General features: G+C 47.2%; 1 protein-coding gene across 6 annotated transcripts in view; it reads right to left on the bottom strand.

The window, feature by feature from the left end:
• Positions 1 to 25,690, bottom strand: part of LOC119174040 (intermembrane lipid transfer protein VPS13A) — a 1,344,268-nt gene that overhangs the window by 1,055,430 nt on the left and 263,148 nt on the right. For all 6 annotated transcript variants that reach the window (XM_075894208.1, XM_075894209.1, XM_075894213.1 and 3 more), the window contains one exon: positions 4,772 to 4,878. In XM_075894208.1, coding sequence (XP_075750323.1) covers positions 4,772 to 4,878 — 107 coding nt within the window. The remainder of the gene's footprint in view (positions 1 to 4,771; positions 4,879 to 25,690) is intronic.

Raw genomic sequence — 25,690 nt, 5'->3', positions numbered from 1 at the left:
AGAAGAAATTTTATAAGCGTTACATGACGAGCCCACTGCAGGCCACCTCGGTTTTACACGCACACTCCACAGAATTCAAGAACGATACTACTGGCCCCGCCTCTCCTCAGATGTTGCGCGGTACGTCAAGAGTTGCCGTGAATGTCAGCGCCGGAAGAGACCTCCAACAAAACCAGCTGGATTTCTCAAGCGAATTGAACCCCCGTCGAGACCATTCCAACAGATTGGTATGGACCTGCTTGGACCTTTCCCCACGTCAACACCCGGTAACAAGTGGATCATAGTGACCACTGATTACTTTACCCGATACGCTGAAGCTAAGGCCCTTCCGAACGGCACAGCCGTAGAAGTTGCCAAATTTTTTGTCGAATCAATTCTCCTCCGTCATGGCGCACCGAAGGTACTAATAACAGACAGGGGAACGGCGTGTACGGCTGATCTTACTCAGGCAATCTTACATTACAGTCATACAGATCACCGAAGAACAACTGCGTACCATCCGCAGACAAATGGTTTCATGGAACGCTTGAACAAGACCATTGCCGATATGCTCGCTATGTACGTGGACACAAAACACAAGACCTGGGACTTAATTCTGCCTTACGTGGTCTTCGCCTACAACACCACGGTGCAGGAGACCACTAAAATGACACCATTTAATCTCGTCCATGCGAGGGATGCCGTTACTACCCTGGACCCCATGCTGCCCAATGTCACCGATGAAAACAACCTAGACGTGGCCGCCTACCTTCAGCGCGCAGAAGAAGTCCGGCAGCTTGCTCGTCTGCGCATAAAAGACCAACAGCGAAACGACGCAAGACGCTACAACCTGCGGAGACGCGATTTAACATACAGGCCAGGTGACAAAGTCTGGGTTTGGACGCCCGTTCGCCGCCGAGGATTAAGCGAAAATTATACTCAGTAAAGTGAAAAGTTGGGCGAGTTGGTGCTGGTTCATGATGATACGGGGCGCGAAAAAAAAGACACACAACAGAGAAGAAGTACACAGACGACGCGTCGTCTGTGTACTTCTTCTCTGTTGTGTGTCTTTTTTTCGCGCCCCGTATCATCATAAGCGAAAAACTCATGCGCCGTTATTTCGGCCCATACAAAGTCATCCGTCAAGTGGGTGAAGTGGACTATGAAGTAGTCCCTGATGGGGCTAGCTCATCCCAACGACGCCGCGCACGACAAGAAGTGGTACACGTCGCCCGTTTGAAGCTCTATCATGCGCGCTAAAGGAGGCTCCCTGTTTGCATCTCTTGTTTTGTTTATGTGTGCGTGATTCGTGCTTATTTGCCATTTACTTTCGCACAGGCTGTCCTTTTGTTTTGGTTTTATTTTAAACAAAGCATCGGGTCGATGCTTACGTTGAGGAGGGGAGCAATGCCGCAAGGAGTCGCCGTAGCGCCAGACGCTACGGAGACTGTATCTCGGATGGTGAACGCGCCTTGCGTTCCAGTGGGACATTCTGTTTCCCGACGACCGTCGAGTGCGCTGTTCGCCACCCGCTAAGCCGGCGCGTCTGTTTTCCTTTAGTGGGCGCAAGTCCGCCAAATAAACAGATCTCCTTCTATTTCTACTAACCTCCCGGTCTCCTGTTTTCGAGCTACCCTCACTCTTTAGTGACAATATGCTGCCTTCAGAGCAGTTACCGGCACCATTGCCACAACACCAGCGTCTCCTGCTCCAAGTGCCAATTGCACAAGAGAACCACCACCATCGCCACAGCCTGTCCCGATGCAAGTTTTCTTGCACTGCACTAGGGAACTTCACGACCCAGTGCCCATTCGCACCTTGTTGCTTGCACTTGCCACAACCAACTCTATCCCTTCGTCGTAACCCTCACCCACTGCGATTCTCCCAGAGTCGCCTGCCAGAGACCCACTGCTTACTGATGGCCACTCCACGTTGACAACCTGGACTTACCGACAGACACCTTACAGATAGCCGCTCATGTATATAGTATTTGTCACTCTCTTTTTTTGTAAATATGTTTTTGATCTCGCGAAGCGCCAGGGGGGAGCCTATGTAGCGCCACGCAAGATTTGGCCAGCTGGCCGCGCCTAAAAAGAACGAGCTGCGTGGCTCGTATGGCACAAGCCACGAGGAATTGGAGAACGGCCTAGCTTCTGAACTTGGCTGTACGCTGTAGGTGATACCACTTCACTATGCCCGTGTACCAATAAAAAGCTGCGACCACGGCACAGGCTCATCTGCCACCGTCTCAGCTCTCCTTTCTCTACGAGCCTTTTCGGGAAGCCGAACCGGCAAAACATTTCCTGCAGGTTCTCAAGCACCGCTCACGCTTTTACTTTCTGAAGAGGGAACGATTCCACCCACTTCGAAAAGTGATCAACGACTACCATCAGGTGACTAAACTTCTGCTTAGTTTTGGGAAATGGTCCTATTAAATCGCAGGTGGCCACTTGCCACGGATGCTCACTAACAATCGATTTTATCAGATCAGGCGGTTTGCCACCCCTTGATTTCACAGTTTGACAGACGCGGCAAGAATGGCAGTAGCAAAAAATGTTACACTTCATGCCGAGCCAGGTCACAACACGGCTCAGTTTTTCAAAAACTTTCGAGCCACTCAAGTGACTGGCCACGAGTTCTTCGTGAGAGGATCGCAACAATGCGGCTTTCAGACTTTTTTGTGCATAGGCACCTTAAACAGATCTGCAGACTTCTCGACAATGGCTCTATAGTTCAGCAGGAGCCCATCATGGTCCAGCAAAATGAATCCGCCAGGGACTCAGTGACACACGCTGTTTCCATCCCCCTATTCCCACCCGCTGCAAAGCAAGCAGTGTAACGGTGTTCCGTCTCTTCGAGACGGTCATTATCAGCGCCCGCCGCAGAGCAAGCAGCATATACGGCGCTCAGTCTCTCGGAGACTCGAAATGGATCACTTTTCTGAGCCTTCAGTAGCTCTTAGCTGCCCAAAGTGATTTCCTTTCTACCAAAGGGGAGAGTATGGTATCGCGCCCACTCAGGACCGCAGCGACAGCCGCTTGTGTAGGCGTCACGGGTTCGCTCTCGGCATCCTGGCCTTCCGAAAGCTCCCCCGCTCAGCCGCTGCGTGGTACGCCACTTACCTGGATAGCAGCCAAAGTCGTCCGCATGGAGACTTCCTCTTATCCCCACTGTTTTGCCTCCATGTGCAAAGCACCGTATGTGCAAAGGCACTGCGAGCGGCGGTCGCACCGGAATCAAGGTTATTGGCAGACAACAGGGGTCCGAGATAGTGCATGAGCTACCACATAGTTGTGTGTTCACCATAAAAAGGAGTGACGACACGGACGGGTGCCGAAGGGTGCCTGTCGATAGAGGCAATGGCCTCTTTGTGCAACGTGGCATCCACCTAAAAAGGTCAGGGGACAAAAATGCCAAGAAGGAGGCTTGTTGTGACGAGCCCGAATCACTCAGGCAAACTGACTCGCTAAGAACAGTCAAAAGCTCAGAGCTTTTGATACCGCGTTGGGCGCCAGTGTAGTGCACTGTATCCCGAAAAAGTACAGCTATTAGCGTGGATCTGGCCTTAGCGAGCCGCAGGGCACGTGTTGACCGTCGCCGTAGCAAGAACACGGTACTGCTCAAGGTCGCAACACTTTATTGTCTGTTGCAACACCAAAAACACAATACAGAGCCTGTTGCTAAGGCGCAGCAAGAAAGCAAGTGGGCTTATCCATGCCACAAGCGAAAAGTACTACACAGGGGTGCCGGGAGCACGTCTCCCTGGTAAACACGGGGACACCAGGACAAAACTCTCTGTTGTTCGCGCGAGAACAAAGGCGCTCGCATTGGCTTTGGAGAGGTACGGGTCGGCGTAGCCTGGCCATGCACTAGGACACCTCACCACTCTTCGCCTAGTGTTCACAAAGGGGCAACAAAAGGTGAGCATTCGCTGCTGGCACGAGGCACCGTCGGTGAAGCCTGACGAGCCCCAAACAATGGGAGTTGACTGACGGAAAAAAGAATGCGTGCTTGCCCTCAGCTGTCCGCAAATATTTGACTCACTCAAGACGTGCGCGCACGACTTGTCCCGAGAGACCTTGCACGCGGTGCCACAGTCAACATCCGCTACCGGGTGAGAGGGGTTAAGTGTCACTCGTCGCTTTCTTAGTGCGGCAGACAGCACAAAAGGGGAGTCATGTCGGGACATGAGAATGGCAGAAAGAAGCGGCGGGTCAGCCTCTACTCCCACAAACACTGCTGCAAAGTGTCCCCTACACCATAATTTTTCTTTATGTGAACTACTCACTATGCGTCCACATCCACAACTGCTGACATGTTATGTCTGAGTGCTGTTTTACAGGTGGGAACCATCATTGTTGATTACACGTCTTGACACCTGGAATGAATTTTTGCTACTGCCATGCAACATCGTTGAAGACTCCTCGCATTAGGTTTCTTTTGGAAGCAGTTCTCAGCAATAGTGTAGCTCTGTGATAGAACACTTGTTTGATTTGGATTAAATAAAAACAAAAGTTCATTCCCCCTCAGAATGATGTTTTTTGTGATTTAGTTATTTTTCACTCACATGACATCGCTGCTTTTTCGCTTAAAACCAATGGCGATGACCCTGACATTGACACTGGAATTTCTGTGAAACAAACTCTTTAATGCTATTGCATCAAAAATTACTGCTGATGGCAGGCTATTCACTTGAACATGCTTGAATACTCTAGAGGCAAGATTTCACCAGCTAACTTGTTCCTACGTACTCTACAGCTGAAAAAAGAGCTCACAGGAGGCAGCTGCTTACCTTACAGTAGAGTGTTGATTGCAAGAGGTCAGTTACAGACAGGTTGGTCAACTCAACTCGAATTATCACCTTTTCATTTGCTTTCTGGACATAGTTAATATCAAGCCCTGAAAAGCAAAATACATAGCCCAAGTATACTCAGAAATGAATTCAGTGCTTTATATCAAATGATACAAAAATCGAAAGGAAAAACTACTAAGTCAATAACTCTGAAACACTAGTAACATCCTTTTTTTCTCTATGAAATAATTATACAGAAAACAGTGAGGCTACTGATTTGGAGCAGCAAAATGTTGCATTTTGAAGCACTCCATGTTTCATATTATAGAGCACACAAGAGAAGCAAGTTTCACTTACATCAAAGCAACTGAATTATTATTTAAGGGGTCCTATGAAGAGCTAGAAGTATTTCAATTCATTGAAAATCTAATGAAAATCATTTCAGGAACCCTCCGCATATCACTTGATAGAAAAAAGACAAAGGCATCAACTACTTGTGCGTTTTAGAATAACCTCTACAGCAATTTTTTCAAAACTACCAAAATAAACAATGTTGGACATTGAAAATTATAATTTATGAAATAACATTCTAAATATATCTACGTGGTTCAGCAGAACTGGCAAATGCATGCCATAACATAGAACAGCGCATCAGTGCAAAATATTTACTTTATTGCCCACGCATTCCCTTGAGACCACAACGATAAAAGACAGGTTTTTTTTGTACACAACTGATTGCATTGGCAGGCATAACATGACATCTTTTAATTGTACTCAGAAAGTAAACTTTTTCTGACATCCCTGCTCTTTCTATGAAGCCTCTATATGCTGTAGCAAAAGCATTTGCACAGAGCTTTCAGAGGATTGCTTGCGCATGCATTGGGTGGCATAGAAGATGGGAGATCTGCTTAATGCTGAGCCCTCGCGAAAGTGTCCAAAAGTGCATTCAAAGGGATATATTGACTTTGTTTTACAGTGCATGGCGATGGCATTCCAAAGTGCCCTCTAGAAGCAGTGCAAATAATTATGTGTTTTGAACGTTCAGCCATTAACAACCTGGCCTTCAGGGGCGTAGTCAGAAATTTGGGGGGGAGGGGGGCACACCGACTTGACAGGGGGGGGGGGGGGCACAGGCGTCAGCTTTTCTTATCGCTGGTAGTTAAACAGATGGTGTATATGTACATCAAGTCACGAGATTTCCCCTCTCCCTATGCGTATGATTGTAAAGAGAGTAAGCAAAAGTGCTGGAAGAATGATTAATTGATATGTGGGGTTTAACGTCCAAACACCACCATATGATTATGAGAGACGCCATAGTGGAGTACTCCGGCGATTTCGACCACCCGGGGTTCTTTACCGTGCACCAATATGTCATGGGCCTACAGCATTTTTTCCCTCCATCAAGAATGTAGCCGCCACAGCAGGGACTCGGTCCCGTGACCTGCGGGTCAGCAGCCAAGTATCTTAGCCACTAGGCCACCCGGCAGAGCAGCCCTGTAAGAAGTACTCTAAATACAGTAAACGACAGGTACACTGACCCTTTGGAGCAACGGCCTCTCGCTGCACCATTGAACGGACTAGTCTTAGAAAATGCAACACTGCGATTACCCACCCGATTTAAGAAGACATTGTTGATCTTTAAACTCTGTTAAGCGTAGATGGCACAGTACTTGTCGGGCGCGAAGTGCGTTTCACAGGTCAAGGACGGTTCCTCTTACAATGAGGAATGAGCAAGTTTTCGTACATTCATAACTACATTTTAATTTTGCTTACTTTGCTGAAATAAATCCTTACTGTCGATTCCCTGACTGCATGCCTATGAGAATTATTTTTATGTTAATCTCTATATGTCTATATGCTAAGCAGCCGTGATGCAGTGGTAGCTTTTAGTCAATATTTTTTGCTTCACTATACAAATCCAAGCATGTTCGCGATACGCAATAATTTTTTTGTAAGACATGCTGTACGTTTGAAACACTATTTTGCACACGTTATTTTTCGGGCAGACTTTCAGTTGCACTGTGACTTTTGATATCAATGAAGTACTCTAATCGTAGAGGTTTTATTATGCAATCTGCGAGGACATGGTAGCCATTGATGAAAAATGTTCACTTGGTCTCAAATCAAAAGTGCACGTGCGACCGGACTATACCTACTCACATAAAACTAACTTGTTCACTGCATTTATGTACTAAAGCTCTTAAACACGCGCGAAAACGCAAAGTGTTTTCGTTTTTCTTTTTTTTTTTTTCAACGCTTTCGTCATTCGTCTCCCTGAAATGATAGCGTTGTGACAATGCGTCTTCTATTGTTTGCAAGCGTGCAGCTGACATTTCTCTCTAGGTCAACAGATTCAAAACTGTACAGAATAATTCACCGCGAGGCATACGTGCATTCATGTTTCTAGCCCATACACTGGCGTGAACTGGAGCAGCCTCGAACCACACAAAATCTACAGTGATCGGTCCACCAGAGATGAAGGAATGAACTCTGGAGTTGTTCAGAGCATAGGGCACCTTAATCTATTTCTCAGAACGCGTGAACTCCCACGAGAAGTGGCAGCACATGCATACCTGCCAACCTGGACACATAAAAAATCTTAAAACCCCCGAGCGAGAAAGGGGTTACCGATTTTTTTTACTTTGTAGATGTGATCGATTTGCCTTTAGCGACAAACATAATTATGTTTTGCCGCCATAAGACATATCGACGTGCTGAATTATTTTCCCCCTTTTTTGCCACTAAAAAAAAGAAAGAAACATTGCGAAAACAAAGTTGGGGGGGGGGGGGGTCCGGGTCCCAAACGCAAGCGAAAACATCGGTGTTGCGGTCTCTGGTGACTTGCAGGAGCCGAACACACGAGGGTAGAGTTTCAAACTAAGACGAGAGTCTCAAAGGGGGAGCGCAAATGCTTTCGAAATTTTGCGTCTATAGCCCAAAAATCAATTCCGCCAAAACAACTCGCATATTTCTTCACACGTGAACAGACAACACGGCACAGCTGATTGCCGTGAAAGTGTGGGTCAAAGCTTTGGCTTTTCTCACTGCTAGATTCTTAGGACAGAAATGCCAAAATGCTTCTAATCTTTTTTTTTACGTCTTTACCGCCTTTGATGTACCGCTGCGTGATACACGGGTCCTCGGAGCTCGTAGATCGCTATCGCATCATCCCAACAGTTGCGGCAAATGGCTGTTTTGTTTTCAATCCACACGCCTTCAAAACTAAGTCGTTTTATGCTATCCATGATCAAAACTGCCGCAGTTTTGTCTAACAGAGTTCGCGGAAAGCAGCATTGCTTCGACTGGTCGAGCGTTGGCCGTGCGCAATCTTTCAGAGTTCTGTTATTAATGTTGTTGCCATACACGATCGCGTCGAACTACCATGGTTTTGTCCACCGCAGTTGTGGTAACGACAACCACATGCACTGTAAAAGATAGTCCGTGCACTGTTCGCACGAGTACTTTCAAAGTTCGAGCACGCCGTTCTTGAATGGCCTTCGTTCAACGGCTTTGGTACTATTGGCCCAATGGACACATGAATTTCGCTAGAGAATTTCACGAATTCGTATCTGCCATGGTTTCGCATCACTGAGACTGTACTGTACGTTTAGATAAACTTCTCTCAAATTCATTTATAACCAAATGCGGTGGCCTCTCAAAAAGCCTGGAAGGAACTGACCTGCACTTTTGTCAATACGGCCACATCTGGCACACAAATTTAGATTGCTGGGAGATTTTTAGGGCAACCGTACAAACGGAAGACACCGTCAAAATCCAAGAGTCTCCTGGACAATGCGGGAGACTTGGCAGGTATGTGATGATAACACCAATAAATATTGTTATCTCCTGGTGACGGAATAAGGCACAACACCGTTTTTGTGACCTCCGCGACTAGTTTCGGCAATGAATCGTAGTCAATCGCAGAGGCCACGCTAATTTACTAATTTTAATTTTTTTTATCGGAAATAAAATGTTTCAGAAAATTTCAGGTAGGATTTGTAAAACTGTAACCGCAGTCGAAATTCGTATATTTTACAGGAAAATCGGAAGAGTTGGCAGTCATGCACATGCAACGCAATCTACTGAACACCATCCATGCTTGTTGGTTGTTTGATTCAGGAATTCAGATACGAGTCGCTGGAATGTCACTGCTGCCACCAACTCCTTCATGTTCATTCACGTTTGTGGTAATTCATCACAGTGCAACAGAAACTACCAGCTTTCCATATGGGCACAATCACAAATGTGAGATGTCTCATGCGCAGTGTAAGATTCTGGGCGAGCGCGACCTTTCCAGTGCCTGAAGTGAAGTGGAGTAAATGTATACCCGCGAATCTTTCCGCTAGGTGAGAAGCGAGCGCTAGTGTTAAAGGCAGAACTTTACCTGCCGACATGTGTCATCACTAAAGTTCTCATTTCTCGCATTAAGGGTCACTGCCCGAACTTTGCTGAGCACGTTTTTACCTAGCAATGCGAAGTCACCTTCTTGAAATACGCTGCCTACGTGTATTGCTCGGTAGTTCATGTCCTGGGTCGATCAACAGCACCCTTCTATGAGACTCAACGGTCGCGCCGAAATGCGGTACCGTATAACGCTTGATGACTATTTCTCGAAGGGTGACGCTGCTCCCCGTGCACACTTCACAACTGGAGAAAATGAGGATGCCACTTGTCACAGGTAGGCAGCTTCATCAACGTAACGTGCCAGTGGCTAGTATGAAGAGCAGTTCAGGCTTTCAGTTTTGCTGGCTTTTGTGGACTATTTAATACACTAGTTCAATGAGTGCTCTAAGAGGCATCAGTACACCTTGAAGATGCTTTCTTCCCTTCTGCCACAAAATATTCTTGAATCTGCCACTCTTCTCACTGCCGAGAAGTTTGCTGATGTGTACTCGAAGATTATCTCAACTTCGACATCGAAGGAGAGTTAGTAGTATGGGCTGCGAAATAGAAGCGAGAGAAGCGAGAAACGCTGAGCATGTCTGCAATGCAAGGGGTTGTCAATTGCCAGAGGTATTCTTTCCGAACCAACATAACCTTCTAAAAGTCTGGCAACTCTGCCGGTGAGCACCGCTGAAGCAGAACGCTCTCTTTCATTGCTGAGATGCCTAAAGTTGTACCTAAGAGCAACAACTACAAATTAAAGATTGCTTGGCATCGCTCTTTGAGCATCCACCATGAAATACAAGTCCGCTCGGAAAACATTCTCTCTGTTCTTTACTGGCAACGTATAGACGGCTTCATCTCAGTGTGTAGTACCAACCATAGGCACCTGCTCAAAACCAAGGAAGAAAGAAAAGCTAGGAAGAAAGTCAACTGAAGTTTTTCTTGAATAGAGCTTTTCTGAACAACAGTAAAAACATAGTTAATAAACAAGTGACGGGGTTTAACATCCCAAAACCACGATATGATTATAAGCTCCGGAAATTTTACCACTTTGGTACCTTTAAAGAAATACTGAACAAAATGGGAAAAACTTATCAAACTTTGAAATTCCACCCGGAAGATATCACTGTTCCGATAAAAGGAGTTTATTTCCCGTATTTTTGAACAGTTGGTTGTATCTTTGATGGATGCTAGCGAGCACGAGCAGTGACGTCAAACTGGCCGAGGCGAATGCAGGATGCACATGTTCTTGTCTTCTTCTTTCTTTTTTCCAGCTGTCCTTTCACTCCACTATTTCTCTTCCGCAAAAGCACTAGTGCTTTGCCCCAGCCGGAAGCATTGTTCGCTGCTGTTGCTGTTCATACGGGTTTTGGGAACCGAAGTGGCAGATGAGCGAGTCGAGAGACGCCGGCGATGGCTGGCATTGTTGGCTTGCCAGTTTGCAGTGAGCTTGACATCACCCAACGTCACATCGTCTAGTTCACATTGCTGCCGCTAGACGCGGCAGTTTGTGAAAAACGTATTACATTCATTATTTTCCCGTAGTTTTTTTTTGGAATGAAGGTTGTCTCAATCGATTTCAGGTTACTATTCATCGATTTGACTGAAAATATTGGCGGCAAAAATTTTGTTCAGTATCCTTTTAACATGCACCTAAACCAAAGTGCACGGGCCTCAAGAATTTTCACCTACATCAAAAAACAACAGTGATTTGATCTTGCTACCTGCAGGTCAACAATAGAGCACCATAACTACTGCACCACCCTGGCTGGTAGTAAAAAGGGCGGTTTTAAAAAATAAGTATGCGCTACTTTTCGTCCAGCTGTAAGAAAGCAAGTTCAACTGCATGAGACATATTGCTGAAAATCATTTTGACAGCATGGCAGAGTGATTCCACCTCTCCCATTGTCTACTCCTTGCTTTTCAGTGGCGCCTTTCACTTGCAGACCTGGTTAGCGGATACGAAAGGTGTGAACGGCAATGCGACAATTCAAATCTGCATGTGGCAATTCTCGCAAATTTTGGGTAACATATTAACATATTCGCACAGCGCAAGACTACGAGTAGTTACGACGTAACTACAGGAGAAGAGACAAGGACAGAAAGAGAGCTCTTTCTGTCCTTGTCTCTTTTTCTGTAGTTACGTTGTAACTACTCGTAGTCTTGCACTGTGCAAATATGTTGAATCACAATCACCAAGTAGCTCAAGCATCTGTCTTATCAAGGTAACATATGGGGCATATAATGTGACATGTAATGCACAGGAATATCTTTGTGTGAATTGAAAAAGATAATCAACAGTATTGTGCTATGTAATATGTCTGTTCGCAGTGTGAGACATTGCTTGCACAGATTTTCTTTCATTTCTCATAAAAAATTATGGTTACTATGTATATTGCTCGTAATTTTACGTGATAACATGCCCACCCATGTTTCTCCATTCTGTGCATTTCTTGTTGTGCGTCATGTCGCTAGTTGCATAAATTGCTCGATGTGCCCTTGTCATGTCAATGTAAAGAAAAGAACAGGTGAAGCACATCAATATACAAGGTGCCCCAGCTATGTTTAGCCAAAGTTTAAAAATATGCCGACGTCCGCAATTACGACACAACCAAATGGATGTTGCTGACAGTTGCCTGGAATTGGTCAGATTATTTTTTGTATTCTAAAATATTGTTTAATTAGAACTGTTTAATGAACTAACTTTTAAGGGGAGAGGTGGCATTGAAAAAAAACTTTTTTATTTGTTGACCTACAGCAATGAAATTTGGCATGCATACTCATAAGTGTCTCCGAATAGGGAAATAAGCAGTTTCATCATGATAGCTTCAGTAGTTCTCAAGTTACATAATGCTACACGATCCAATTACATGGTCTGCTCGTGGAAAGCCTAGCGCTGCAACAAAACATGCCAGGAAGCTGCGAATGGTGTTTATCTTTACTCAAAAAAAAGCTGCAGGGTATGGCAATTTCAAGATTTTTTAGTAAGTTCTCTTTTTTTTTAGAGATCATCATGGCTGCCGACACACATTGTCAGAAACAGTGGCACGAACAAATCATCGTCTAGAAAAATAACAGGGCCATAAAACAGACATTGAAGATTGCTGTACCCACAAGCAGTGTTCAGAGATTCAGGAAAAAAAAAACAGAATCAAAATCGGTCCAGTCATTCCCGTGCTACTCTTTCCAGGAGCAATGCACAATGTCCAAGACACACTTGTGAGAAAAAGCCTGTCGAAGTTTTCGACAAGCTTTTTTCAATGAACTTTTTTGTTTCTCGTTGGATATTGATGAAAATTGGCACAGACACTAAGAATGACCTCACAGTGCTTCCATAAAAACTTTGAAGCGATACCACAAATACTTTACGAGAAACAAATTATTTCTTCATTCAACTATGTGCAGGGGCTGAGCATAATGTCAAAAAAAAACAGTATTGAGAAAGCTGCGTTTAAAGTTTCAACTTTTTTTTAAGTCTCAGAACACCTAAAAATTGTGATCTAAGGTTTGTCTTGTGATATTTGACTTCTTTTCATGATTTACAGAGAACAAGTATGGATTTCAAACCAAGTTCTTTGTATGAAGGAGTGGTGTGATAGGTATGACAGAAAAGATTGTATTTGAATAAAATCATATACTGAAATCATTACACATACTTTTTTGTGCTGAAGTTGTAGTTAGCGTAATTAAGTACTTGATTACAAATATTCATTGAACTTTTCTTTATTTGGAGAGAGGTTTATTGGATCAGAAAAATGGATCGCACCATGACGGCCTATGCCTTCTTTCTAAATAACAAAAGTTATGGGCAGAAGACTGGTGGCACGGGAATTTCTAGCAGTATAATTAATGACACGAAACGGGCATATAAAACTTCGTGCCCCTGATTCATACATGCTCTTTTGCCGCTCTAGCTGTGAAATGCATCATCATACATGCGCGAAATGTCAGTCGAGGTGATCGGACGCACCATGGCCCACTCCCGGTGGGACTATAGTGCCGCCCTTTCGTCGTCGTTTGAGGAGGTGTTGGCTGGTTCGAGTGAGACGAGACCCGCTGTTCGCATGCGGTGACCCGGCGGACTCCCGCACAGGGTTTTCGTCGGTTTTTGCAGGTTTTTGGTGAGGTTTCTTTGTCCATTTTTCTCTCTCTCTTTTTTTTTTCCCCAAGGTTAGGCTAGCTCCTAACTGACTTGGTAGCCTCGTGGTGGTTTTACCACGATGACTACCAATCTGCTCTCGCAGATTAGGCCGCGGGTGCACTACGCACGCGTGCCTAAGGGCGTCGGCAGTGCCGACATTTGCAGGGAGCTTGTGAAGCGTTTCAAGCTCAGTGAGCTGAAGTGTGTGCAGGATTATGGCATGGGGAAGTTCGAAGTGACGTTCGCGAACGACGAGGCGAGTCGGTGGTTTTCCGACGATCCAGTCTTCGCCATTCACGATGCGAGGATCAAGTTCCAGTACCGTGGTGTTCGGGTGAAGGTGGTGTGCGTCATTGGCTTCCCGGCGGACGCGGATGTGCGCATCATAGCACAATTGTTGGGAATGTATGGAGTTGTTTTGGATGTGGCGCGAGAGGAATCGGCGTATCTGCCGGGAGTCTGGAGCGGCATCCTCGTGGTCAAAATGGAGATGCACAAGAGTGTCCCCAACCTCCACCAGGTGAGGGACGTCATCGCCCAGTTTGAGTATGAGGGTGTCGCGCGGGTTTGCCGGCGCTGCTGCAGAACTGGACACCATGCGGCGAAGTGCACTGTACCACAGTGTGTGCGCTGTGGGGTTTTTGGTCACGACCAGTGCGCGGTCAAATGCAAGCATTGCGGCGGCGATCATGGCCCCTCAGAGTGCAAGGCGCGGACGAATTCGTCGGCCGCCCAGCCTGTAGCCTCTTCTTCTTCCCAAGAGCAGGAGAGCGGCGTTGTGGAGGATCGGGAGGCTGCTCCGGGGGACGCCGAGGGCTCGACCCAGCTACAGCCGGAGCCCATTAGCGAACGGGCTCCAGGAGGGGAAAAGCAGGAGGCAGGGTCAGAATTAGCTGAGGCCCTCACCCTTTCTGCTGCCGCCAAGCCGTCGTCAGCCTCGCCTGCCGGTGCGCCCGAAACCAGCCCTGCTGACGCGCCTGCTGCCGAGGAGAAGGAGGAACCCATGAGCTGGACCGACGCTGTTCGTGGCAGGAAGCGGCGCGCCCGCCGATCACCAGGGCCCTCCAAGGAGAGGCTGGCGGCGGCTTCTAACGGCGGCCCCGGCAGCCCTAAGGACGACCTCCCGGTTCCGAAGCGACCCACAGCGACAGAGTCTGACGAGGAATCTACCTCGTCGACTGTCACGAGCAGTACCATGGGTGAGTTGAACAACAGTTCTTCTTGCCCTAACTGTGGACCAGGCAATTGCGAGTGTTCGTTAATGTCTGACACAATGTACTCGTCCACGAACGAGGATTCCCTCTCCGTGGAGGACTTTCGTTCGTAGGTTTATGTTAGGTAGCAGCTGATACCTTCGAGTATCTACTGTTTCCTTCTCTTCTGTGATTTTCTTTTCGCTTCTTGCCTATCCTAGAGTCTGTTTTCTCTCCTAAGTTTCATCATGGCTTCTTCTCTCACTATTGCTACCTTTAATTGTCGAGGTATCACAAGAGCAGCGAAACAAGCCGAGGTTATCCACTTAACTCGGTCTCGCAAAATAGACATTCTCCTTTTGCAGGAAACCTTTGTGTCTAGATTGCAACAGATTAAGAACTTCGAGAGAACGTTCGGCACCAAATCCTACTGGAATTATGGCGGCGCACGTTGCCGGAGAGTTGCTGTCATTTTAATGCCACGATTCACCGGTTCTGTGCTACGCTACGCCAGGGATTCGAATGGCCGTGTTCTGTCGGTGGGTCTTGAGTCTGGCGTTAGAATTGTGAATGTTTATGCTCCAGCTCAGTACGGACAGCAGAAAGATTTCTTTAATTCCCTAGATTCTTATCTAGTTGGCCCTTCCCGTGTCATTTTAGTAGGTGATTTCAACTGTGTTTTAGAACAAGCGGATCGTGTTTCCCTCAAAGGAATTCCAAAGTTTAGAGACCGAAGCGGCGACCTAGAGTTGCGGGAGCTTGTTAAAGAGCTGGGGCTTGTCGATGCTTGGCGGTCCCTCCGCCCTCTCCAGTCAGGAATGACTTGGACGGGGAGGGAGAGCCGGTCGAGGATCGATCGTTTTTATGTCTCGCCCTCGCTTGCTTCTAGCATGCACTCTAGCTGGCTGTGTTCTTCCGCATTGAGTGACCATAGCCTCCTTGCATTGAGATTTGCCGACTCTAGTTTGGTGCCATGGGGCAAGCGACCGTGGCGTTTAAATCCGCGGCTCCTTAAAGATAAGGACGCCACAAAAAATATTGCGACCCAGCTCATCAGTTCACTCCTTGGCGACCAGAACTTAGGCGGTAGCGATTGTGACACGGTGAAGGCCGGAGTCACGGAGCGCTTTCGGGATTGGGGCAAGAGTCGGGCGCAGGAGGAGCGCGCAGAGATCAAAGCGGTCTCTGACGCGATTCTCCTGCTCTCAAAGCCATTGTTCTGCGGCCCGGGGGTAACCGCGGCTCTTACTTCACTACGCAAAGAATATAGAGTCCTGCTCCAGCGACGCTGGGACCGCTTGTGGGCCACAGCACGTGCAGAGCAGTGGAAAATGGAGGCTTGGTGCAGCAGAAATGTCCTTTGCAGACACTTAGCTAGGAAGAGCTCAGCGATAACCTCCTTGGTCAATCCTAACACAGGCAGTTTAGTGGAAACGCAGGATGAAGTATTAGAGGTGGCAAGACAGTTCTACAAGAACCTTTACGCCAAACCACCTCCCACTCCGTACTCGTTTCCTTTCACCAAAACTTACGAGGACTTTGATATTTGTGACACTCCTCTCGTCGAAGAGGAGGTGTTTGCAGCCCTTAAATCCATGAACCATAATCGCAGCCCAGGTTCAGATGGTTTGACAGTTGAGTTTTATATCAAGGTTTGGAAGGTTTTGGGGGGGCCTTTTACCACATTGGCAAACAGGCTTCTCCGTGAGGGGACCCTGTCAGCAACTCAAAGGGAGGGGCGGATCACTCTCCTGTGCAAGGATGAGACAAGACGCACCGACCTAAAAGCCTGGCGGCCCATCACCCTCCTGAACTGTGACTACACGCTCATAGCTAAGTGCCTGTTCGTTTGACTCACTCCAGTGCTCAGTACTGTTTTGGGTCCGTACCAGGCGTGTTGTGTCCAAGGTAGATCGTGCCAACTTCATGGTTTTGCTATCAGGAACCTTATAGATTGGTCGAATTCACGCAACCTAAGTGGAATCCTTTGTTCTTTTGATCAAGAAAAGGCTTTTCATATAATCAGTCATAAGTACATCTTTAAAGTTTTAAAGCAGGCGGGCTTCAGTTCCAAGTTCATTAGCATTGTCAGAGCTCTCTACTTTCGTCCTAGTTCTGCTGTTGTCATACAAGATCGCGTCTCGGAGTCGTTCGGTGTGTGCCGTGGAGTCAGACAGGGCGACCCACTGTCGCCCGCTCTCTACGTGCTCGAATTCGAGCCGCTCTTGCAGAGGCTTTCTAAAGACACCAGCATAGGTAGATTTCCCCTTCCGCCAGGTTCCCCCCTGGTGGCAATGTTTGCCTATGCATATGACCTCTCTATTGTCGTCCCGGACGAGGCAACTGTTTGCACCGTCTTGGACGTTATGGAGGGGTACTGCTCGGCGAGCGGCGGCAGAATAAATAAGTCGAAGAGCGCAGTCACGTATCTGAACTGCCCTCCCTCCAGTCCACGTCCTGTACATGGCCTCCCCCTACAGAAGCGCCTACGTATATTAGGTTTCCATTTCGAGCCAGATGGCCTGACTACCGAAAACTGGCGGTTAGGAAGGCAAAAGCTGACCGACAGGATTAAGGAACTCGGTGCCTTGTCTTGCCCGCTTACAGCTAGGGCCACGATAATTCGATCACTGTTGCTCAGTTTCCTTACGTACATAGATTCGGTTATGCCAGTTAAACCCCACACCAAAGTTATCTCGGAAAAGAAAGTTTTCGAATTCTTTTGGGGTCGTGCCTCTCATTTTGTGTCGCGCCCCGTGTTGAAGTTGCGGAGGGACGAAGGACTAGGTATTCCCGACCTTAGCGTTGTGACCACGGCATTACATGTTAAATGGACACGGGTAGCTCTTGATTCAGATATGCTCCTTACTAGAAGCTTCGCGTCGTATTTCCTGAGCACCAGGCTGAGGTTGTTCTCGCCTGGGGCATTTTCGAATTCCGTGCCTCGGGCGGGAACGCCTTCTGCCTTCTATGCAGGGGCCACTTTTACTTTGGCCCGTCACCAAGAGGTCGACCCCGACATAAATTTAGTTTCGATCGAACTCCGCGAGTTAGTCGATAGACTCGCTCCGGAGTTACCTGAACGCTATAGAGAACATGACCTGTCCCAACACAGTCCTAACTGGCGGTTAATTACTGCCAGTTTCGTGGACGCCAAGCGCGCTACATTCATGTATCGCCTGGGTAGATGCCTCTAAAGTTCAGGCCCTTCACGAGAATTCCTCAATGAGGAGCGTGCCCGTTTTGTGGCACTATGAAGGACCTGGCTCACGTGTTCTCTCAGTGCGCACTACCAGCTCCCCTCTATTGAAGGATAGCTAGCTTGTTTGGCCACCCCGGTGTTCCTTTCAACACCGTTTGTTTTCTTCATCCCCTGTCGGGACAAGCGGCTAAGCAATACATGCTTCTGCTTGTTGAGTGCTCCTACCAAGTGTGGGTGGCACGGTGCTGTGCCGTCTTTGACGGCAGCGACCCGGGCTTCAAGAAGTGCTTGCAAAAGTACGGAAGGAGGTCTGGTTCGTTCTCCACCGAGAGTGGCAGCGCCTAGGTGCAGAGAAGTTTTATGAGATGTGGTACCGTCTGGCAGTGATTTTCAGTGAGGCAGGATGGCAGATAACCATCAACTTTTAATGATGGCTTTCTCTAAGGCTCCACGACTAGGCCTAGTGAGCCAGTCACCCCCGAGTTTGGTCTGTATGGTCTTTCACCCGAGCTTTGCATGTGCTAAGGTGATCCTGTCGCCTTGTTGGGCTTTCCCTGCAAGGTCCGTGTTGGCCCCTTCTGCAGGTTTGGCGGCTCTAGTCGTCGAGGCAGAAGATGGCTCCCTTTCTCGAGAAGGACTAAGCCGGCTTTCAGCCGTGCCGGTTTCCGTGGGTACGTTTGGTTTGCGTGCAGCGGCACTGGCCTCTGCAACAAATAGTAGTCCCGGAGACCCCACAGGATGGATTGTGTCTCACTGCGCCCTTGTGGTGAGCAGACAGGCCGTGACCGCAAAGCGCCTTGCCCCAAGCGATAGCCAATTCGTCCTGAGGGGGTGTCGTCGCAGGCTCTCAGCCGCACGACAGTGTGAGGGCATGGGCCCCTTGGTTGTGGTGACTGAAGTTACCGCGACCGAGGGCAGTCCCGCTGCCACTTTTTTGGGTACATCCGCTTTGCGTGCGGTGTCGAGAACCACCGTGGCGAAGGGTAGCCCCTGTGTCAAGTCTCGCTGGGCCCTAGCGGTCAGGAGACGGGCCATGACCACAGCGCACCCCACGCGCTGCGATAGCCTACCTTGCCAGGGTACGTTCACTTTGCGCGTTGCGACTGAAGTTGCTTCGCCGGAGGGTAGTCCCTTTGTCGGGCCTCCCTGGCTTGTACGCCGGGAGGCAGGCCGCGTCTCTTTGGCGCCTGGCGCCGAACCGTGGCCCCCTTGCCAGGGCATGGCCGTCTGCCCGAAACAAAACATCCCCCCCACATGACCCTGGGAGGGAGGTGGTGCTGGGACAGACGTAGGATGATGATGGGTTGATGAGTTAAGTGTGACTCTGGGACAAAGCGCTTCGGCGCCGCGTCTCCTTCCTATCTGACAACGGCACGAAGACAAAAAATCGGCACGCACTGCACTTGGCATTGCATTTTCGAATGACGACGCGCGAAATTGCTAGCCGCTGTTCCGAGCAATCCTTGGCAGTGAAGGGGGGGTGGGGGGTGACGAGCTTGACTGTGTTGTCCGCTGCCGATGCGTAAAATGCCCGTACGTGATTCAGAGGAGCTAGCGAGTGATGTGGTACATTCCTTGCGAAGAAGCACGTAACTAAGAGTGCGCTTCCGCGTCGTTCCTGCTCGCAGTCTCGCTGTCAGCAAAGTTAGGCCTAAAGCCGACTCCGATGACGCGCCGCACTCGTAGACCGCCGCGCGCCCGCTCGTAGTAATCTGATCGTGCATCCGGTGCGGCCGGCCACTCGTAGTAATCAGATCGTTCCACCGCTTACAGCTTTGTTGCTTGCGAAGAAGCACGTGGCCACGAAAGCGCTAGCGCGTCGTTCTTGCCCGCAGTCTCGCTGTCAGCTGAGTTAGGGCTAAAAACGACTCCGATGATGCGCGGCGCTCGTAGTAACCTGATCGCGCATCCGCTTACTGCTCGTAACTAAAGCGTAGTTATATCTTAAGTGATTATCAAGCCGTGACGTCGCGAAGTAGCAATTTTCGAGAGCCATGTCCTCGCGACGCACAAGCAGCAGGCGACGATCTCCCGGAGCAGTGCCTTCTCTATAACTTTCAGTGCCTGCCGGAAGGGGAGGAGAACAATAGGCGGCGGCCGTCGAAGCGAGTGCAGCTGCTCACCACCAGGCGCCGCCACGAAAACATGGGTCTCTCGTGTTGTCGGTCGCAGCTCGCGCATCACCTGCGCAGATGCGGTTGCTAGTCACGTTTCTCGGATTCTGGTTGCCTGGGTGCTCATAACGACCGGTAAAGCCGCAAAAAGGCTTCCTCGACTGGTAAGCTCTCGAACCCGCTTGCGACAGCGTCTCAATCAACCAGACAAGGACAAGACTTGGCAAAACCAGGGGTTGCTATAGCGTCCCACAACGAAACAAGTTTATTCCAGATATCTCGTTAAATCGCAGTGAACCAAAAAAGAAGTGCGTTTTTCGGCCTGGGGTGCACCCTACAGTTTCCCAGTAGTAATCGGACCACAAGAAAAAAAATAACAGTAACCTACTTTACAGCCTTACATATGTTGGCCTACAAATCGAACGTTTGGTGACAAAAGAACAGAGTATAAACTAGAGATGAAACAGTATTTGTCACAGTCCTATGTACACTGGCCTAAGGCTAAAAGATTTGGTCACAAATAAATCAAATTGCACAAGAAAACAATATTTGCCCAGTCTTACTTACTGGCCTATGACAACAACAAAAAGTACACTTGGCGACGTGAGATCATAAAATGCCAAGGAAACATTTTTTTCGGTGTTATATAAGGTGGCCTAACACCAAAACATTAGGTTTTATTGTTAAGCCAGTTTGACATACTGGCCTCCAAAAAAAATTAAGAACAGAAAAACTTCATGACAAAAGATCACGAAATGCACAAGGTAACACCATTTTTTTTTTTTTCATAGTGTTGGAAGACTGAAGCATTTGGTGAAAAAAAAAAAATCTAACTGCACAAGAAAGCCAGTTTGACACACTGACCTATAAAAAAAAAGAACTTGGTGACAAAAGATTATAGATTGCACAAGAAAACGCCATTTTTTTTGTTACGTAAGTTGGTCTCACATTAAAGCATTTGGTGGCAAAAAATCAAATTGTACAAGGAAGCTAGTCTTACATAATGGCCTAAAAAGAAAAAACAACTTGGTGACAAGAGATCATAAATTGCACATGGAAACAATGTTCTCCCAGTCTTGCATACTGGCCTATGAAAAAAAAAACTTGGTGATACAAGATCATACACTGCGTTGTGAAAGCAAATTTTTTTCACAGTGTTATGTAAGTTCGTCGAACATTAAAACATTTGGCGACAAAAAATAAAACCTTAAGGGAACAACACTGCCCAGTCATGGATACACTGGCTTGGAATTCAAACATTTGCTGACAAAAGAAAATTATATATTGCTTGAGCAAACAACCTATCTCAAAGCCTTGCATACTTCGTCAAAAGTGGCTTCTTTGCAAAATATTTATAGGCATCCTGCTTGTCAGTCACACTGACATAATTTGAAAGAAGTGGCCTGAGGAAGTGAACTGATATAAGGTTCATGAGTCGTGCCCTGTGATCACAGCTTCCGTCACTCTGGCATTTGAGGAACCTCGATGCAGATAGGGCTGGAACGGTACACTTTGTCAAGCTACTGAGTGGCTTTTGCAAAGTAGGATTGTCTCTAAGCGCACTGTCTGCAAATGCTCGCAAAGTGTCCAAAATAAAAAGAAGCTGGTCTGATGGATACAGCAAACCACCCCTGTCCTGGTTGCGTGTCAGCTGTAGGAGTGGCTGGTCGGTTACTGGCTTCGATCACAGAGAGACACAGTTTTCGCAGTTCATTTCTTCGCTGACTACACGGGCAATGTATCCCCCTACATACACAGTGGCCGATATTTGAAGACTTGGGAGGTACTGAGGCAACACCGAGGTGGTTAGCCTTTGCAGCACCACAACTGCCTTCTCCAGTGAAGGCGGTGTTTGGACGTCTGTGTTCGCAGATGAGGAAACCAGTGCAGACGAAGTACAGACGGGCTGAACTTGAAGCACTGCCAGGTAGGGGCGCAGATGTCGCACTCTCAGTAAGAGCGACATTTGATGTTACATTGGCTGCTGCAATTCCAGTCTTCAGGATCTTTTCTAAGCCCGAAAGTGCTGCGCGAACATCTAACATGTCATTTGTGCCCGATGACATTCGCAAGGTTCCAAACAATGACTCTATTGGGTCGCTATTGAAGCTGCGGGTAAGAACAAAAAAGAAGTTCTCCTCTGTGAGCAAGTATCTTGTACATGCCACAGTAGAGTAGCTGGTGACAAGAACGGCCTCATATGTTTCCTTCGTGAGAAATTCCTGTGGATTTAGCCCGTCCAAGTACATTGGAAAGGTGACCTCAAGCCACTCTAGTCAGGAATCTTGAATGTCATCATAGTGTCGAGCGTCAGCGAAATTTTGAACCAAGTGTTGCATGGTACTACTCGTGTCGTGGAGTACAAACCAACGGTAAAAGTTCCTCATGAAGGTCATATTATTAGGGAATACATGTTTCCGGCTGAGATACCTTACAGGTTTTACAGTCAAACCTTTTGTGTAGCTCGTATAAATCCTTGATGCAGTTCGTACAAACCTGTAGCTCGTACAAACCCACAAGCTTCCACTTTCTTCATCACAAAGATAATCCTCTTGTAAAGTTCATCTCCAGTGAGTCCCTTCATGAAGTAATACACCACTGGAATCCGGAATGGCGTAGTTAATCCGCTGATTACAAAACAAAGAAGAGAATTGGCTAAAACGGGACTGGTGTCCTTTTGTCCCAGTTCAGTGTCCACTTGTCCGACGAAGCAATCCCTTTGCTTGTGATACTGCAACTTTTCTTTTATCTGCATTTCATCGACGATTAATGAGCAAACCCCTGACTGTGGCATTTTCAAATCCCTGGCTTCTGCAGCTAGCCTTGTTTCCACCAATTTGCTGAAGCCTGTCTCACCACTGGTGGTTCCTATGTAATTAGACAGTGTTGTTCTACTTGGAAGTTTTAAAAGGGCCTCACCTCGCATGTGCTCATAGGCTTTAGTAGACAAATGTCGAAGGACCACACACCTACGAGTTGTCTCTTCAGACCATGTTGGCCTTTTCCTCCTGAAGTTGATAATTTGATCAAGAAGAAAGAGTGCTGCTGGCTGTTGTTCCACGGCTCTTTCTTTGATATAGGAGATATCTGCTACCATGGAATCTTGCTGTAGTTTCTCAAGCTCCAATTTGTATTTGTCAACTGTCCTTTGCAGTCTTGACACTTGGTTCCTGAGGTCCTTTTCGTTTCTTTTCCATTTGGCTTTCTCCGTGGCCAGTAAGCTCGCCACCGCTCGTCTACTGTCCACCTGAACACCTCGGTCACATGCTGGAGGAGTCTCGGGCGGAAAGTTACTGCGTTGGTTGGTATCGCTAAAAGCATCGGTGATATCCATGGGCTCTGGTTCTTCAAGTTCGTGGTTTCGTGGTGTCTGTACTGCAGGTGGCAACACCACAGATGCAGCGGCACTCGTCGCATAATCACTTTTCTGTTTCAAAGGCACACAAGCTTGCTTTAAGATGCTTGCTCTGCTTCGCTCGGCGCTTAATTTTGGTTGCAAGTGCGCAGGGTAATCTTCAAAAACTGAGGGAACAACACCTTTTTTCAAAAACCGTCGTCGTTTTCCTTCCACAAAGTCCTCCACGCCAAAATGACGGTTGCATACCTTCGTGTAGCAGGACGTTGAATTTGGCGACCAGTTGTCACGTCGAATAACGGCCAGCCACTTTTCTCGTACGTCGGCGGCAGAAGGAATCTCGTGAAAAGACAATCCCGGTGTTTTCTTTTTCTCGTCAGACTTACACAGCGGTACGCAGCAGTACGACATCTTCAGTCGTGCTACACGCGCGGCCAAAGCACAGAATTAAAAAAAAGAAAGAAACATGAATCAATATACGACAGCATGCAACTTGAAGAACCCTACACCACGTGCAGCATAGCGAAGGGAGTACCGCCCACGACCTCCTCGGTGCCACCAAACCAGCGAACCAACCATGTTTACACAGTGCCACTACCCATTAGCGGCGAGCGGGGGAAACACTAGCGCCGACGGCTGTGAGAGGGCCTTCTTTCAGGCACTGAAAGTTATAGAGAAGGCACTGCCCGGAGCGAGCATCGGGCCAATGGCGAGGCGAGCTGAGGCAACATGGCGGCCACGGCCAATCAAAGGCCTCAAAACGACCTTCAAACATTTGCTTTTTGCTTGCTTGTTCTTAAAGGGAGGAGCCAGCTGAGGCGGGAAAGTTAAACACGGAGAAATGCTCTTTCTGATGAGCCCAAGAAGCCGGCTCCTGGCCCAAGCATCGCGAAGCTATAATTTGTTGAAAATCGCCGTTTTCTCACCATTTCCAGAAAAGGTTATCCTACCTAGGTGGGTGAAACGAATTTTCCGAAGCACTTCTCCGTGGTTTTCAGTGTAGATATTTTGGAACCAGATAGAAAAAGGGTTCCAGAAACCGAAAACTTGAGTTTCAAAAAATCAATTTTTTGCCATTTTTCGCAATCCCAAAGCCGCATCCCCCCTTAAAAGAACGAGGATGAATAAAAAATTTTATTGAGAAAAATGTTGACCGCTTTGCAAAACAACTGGTTGGAGAGTTTCGAGCATTATATCTGTTAATTATTAGTGTTTTTCTGCTAACCACAAATGCCTGCAAAATACAAAAATAGCTTCCCATTTGCAAGTTTTAGGATGTGCTCCTTTCTTCTTTCAGTGGTCAACGCCTCGCACTCACGATGAAAAGGTTCCAAGTTTGATTCCGCATGCCTGAGTCTTTTTTCTCAAATTTTTTCTTGCGTTTTCATAAATATATGTAGGTATACATGTAGGGTAAGTGACGCCGATCGCAAAATCTAGCCAAGTGTGTTCACAAAATTGCTATCGCAACAAAAAATTATCCCGTGACAAACCCACTGGCGCGCCGTGATTTTGGTGCTTTTTAACGTTCCGGGTATGAATGATACGCTTCCCTTGCACCGGTTCATGACAGTGATAAGCAGTCACAGCGGTTATCGTTTTTGTGGCCAATAGTAAAACGTGTTCATCGCAAAGCCACTACCATCGTTGCAGCCCTGTGAAGACAGCACAATTGGACAAATGCTATGGTCGTTCGTTCGCAGAACGTTAGAGAGCACTAGAATCATTGTGCGCAGCGACAGATGGGTGGGGTTTGTCACGTGGTATTCTTTTGTATTTCGCGGGCATTTGTAATTAGCAGAAAAACCTTATAGTTAACATACATAATGACTGATACTGTCTAATCAGATATTTTGTGAAACAATCTACAACTTTCTCATTGAAACTTTTTCATCCAACTTTGTTCAAAATTTCGATATTTAAGTAGATAATTAAATAATAATTTATAACACAAAAAATATCCTGACTAACTCCAGGGAATGATCAGCAACATGCGTTTGGTCTTGTCATAATTGCGTGCGTCAGCATATTTTTAAACTCTGGCTAAAGATAGCTGGGGCAGCTTGTATATAATTTGTGGCATATTTTTTCAGCTTTGTGTTTCTTACTCCTGCGTTCTTTGCCACACTTACTCCTGCGTTCTTTGCCACACTGCAGAACAATAAAACTTGTGCTCACTACAGCTGTCCACACTGCATTTCTCATTACGCTGCTTTAGGTTTATGACCACCATCTTCTGATTTATCAACCTAAGTTTCATGATGAGTATATTAGTAGGCCTTTCTAAGGCTGTGATTGGCCTGCACGTTTGCTTGTGTTGCACCGTCGTCACTACACAACACTTCGGAGTACCTTTAGTCGTTAGGGCATAGTAAAGATATGCATAAGTATATTGTACACTCTCATACAAGCCAAATTAGTTTTAAGAACTGAATATTCTGTCGCACGCATGAGTGTGTTTGTGTGTGCATGCGTGCGTGCATTTAAATGTTAGCATAACGTGCGAAAATTCAATAGAAATGTTATTC

Source organism: Rhipicephalus microplus, chromosome 5 (genome assembly GCF_043290135.1).
Source record: "Rhipicephalus microplus isolate Deutch F79 chromosome 5, USDA_Rmic, whole genome shotgun sequence".
Classification (NCBI taxonomy): domain Eukaryota; kingdom Metazoa; phylum Arthropoda; class Arachnida; order Ixodida; family Ixodidae; genus Rhipicephalus; species Rhipicephalus microplus.
This window is presented reverse-complemented; position numbering and strand designations above follow the sequence as displayed.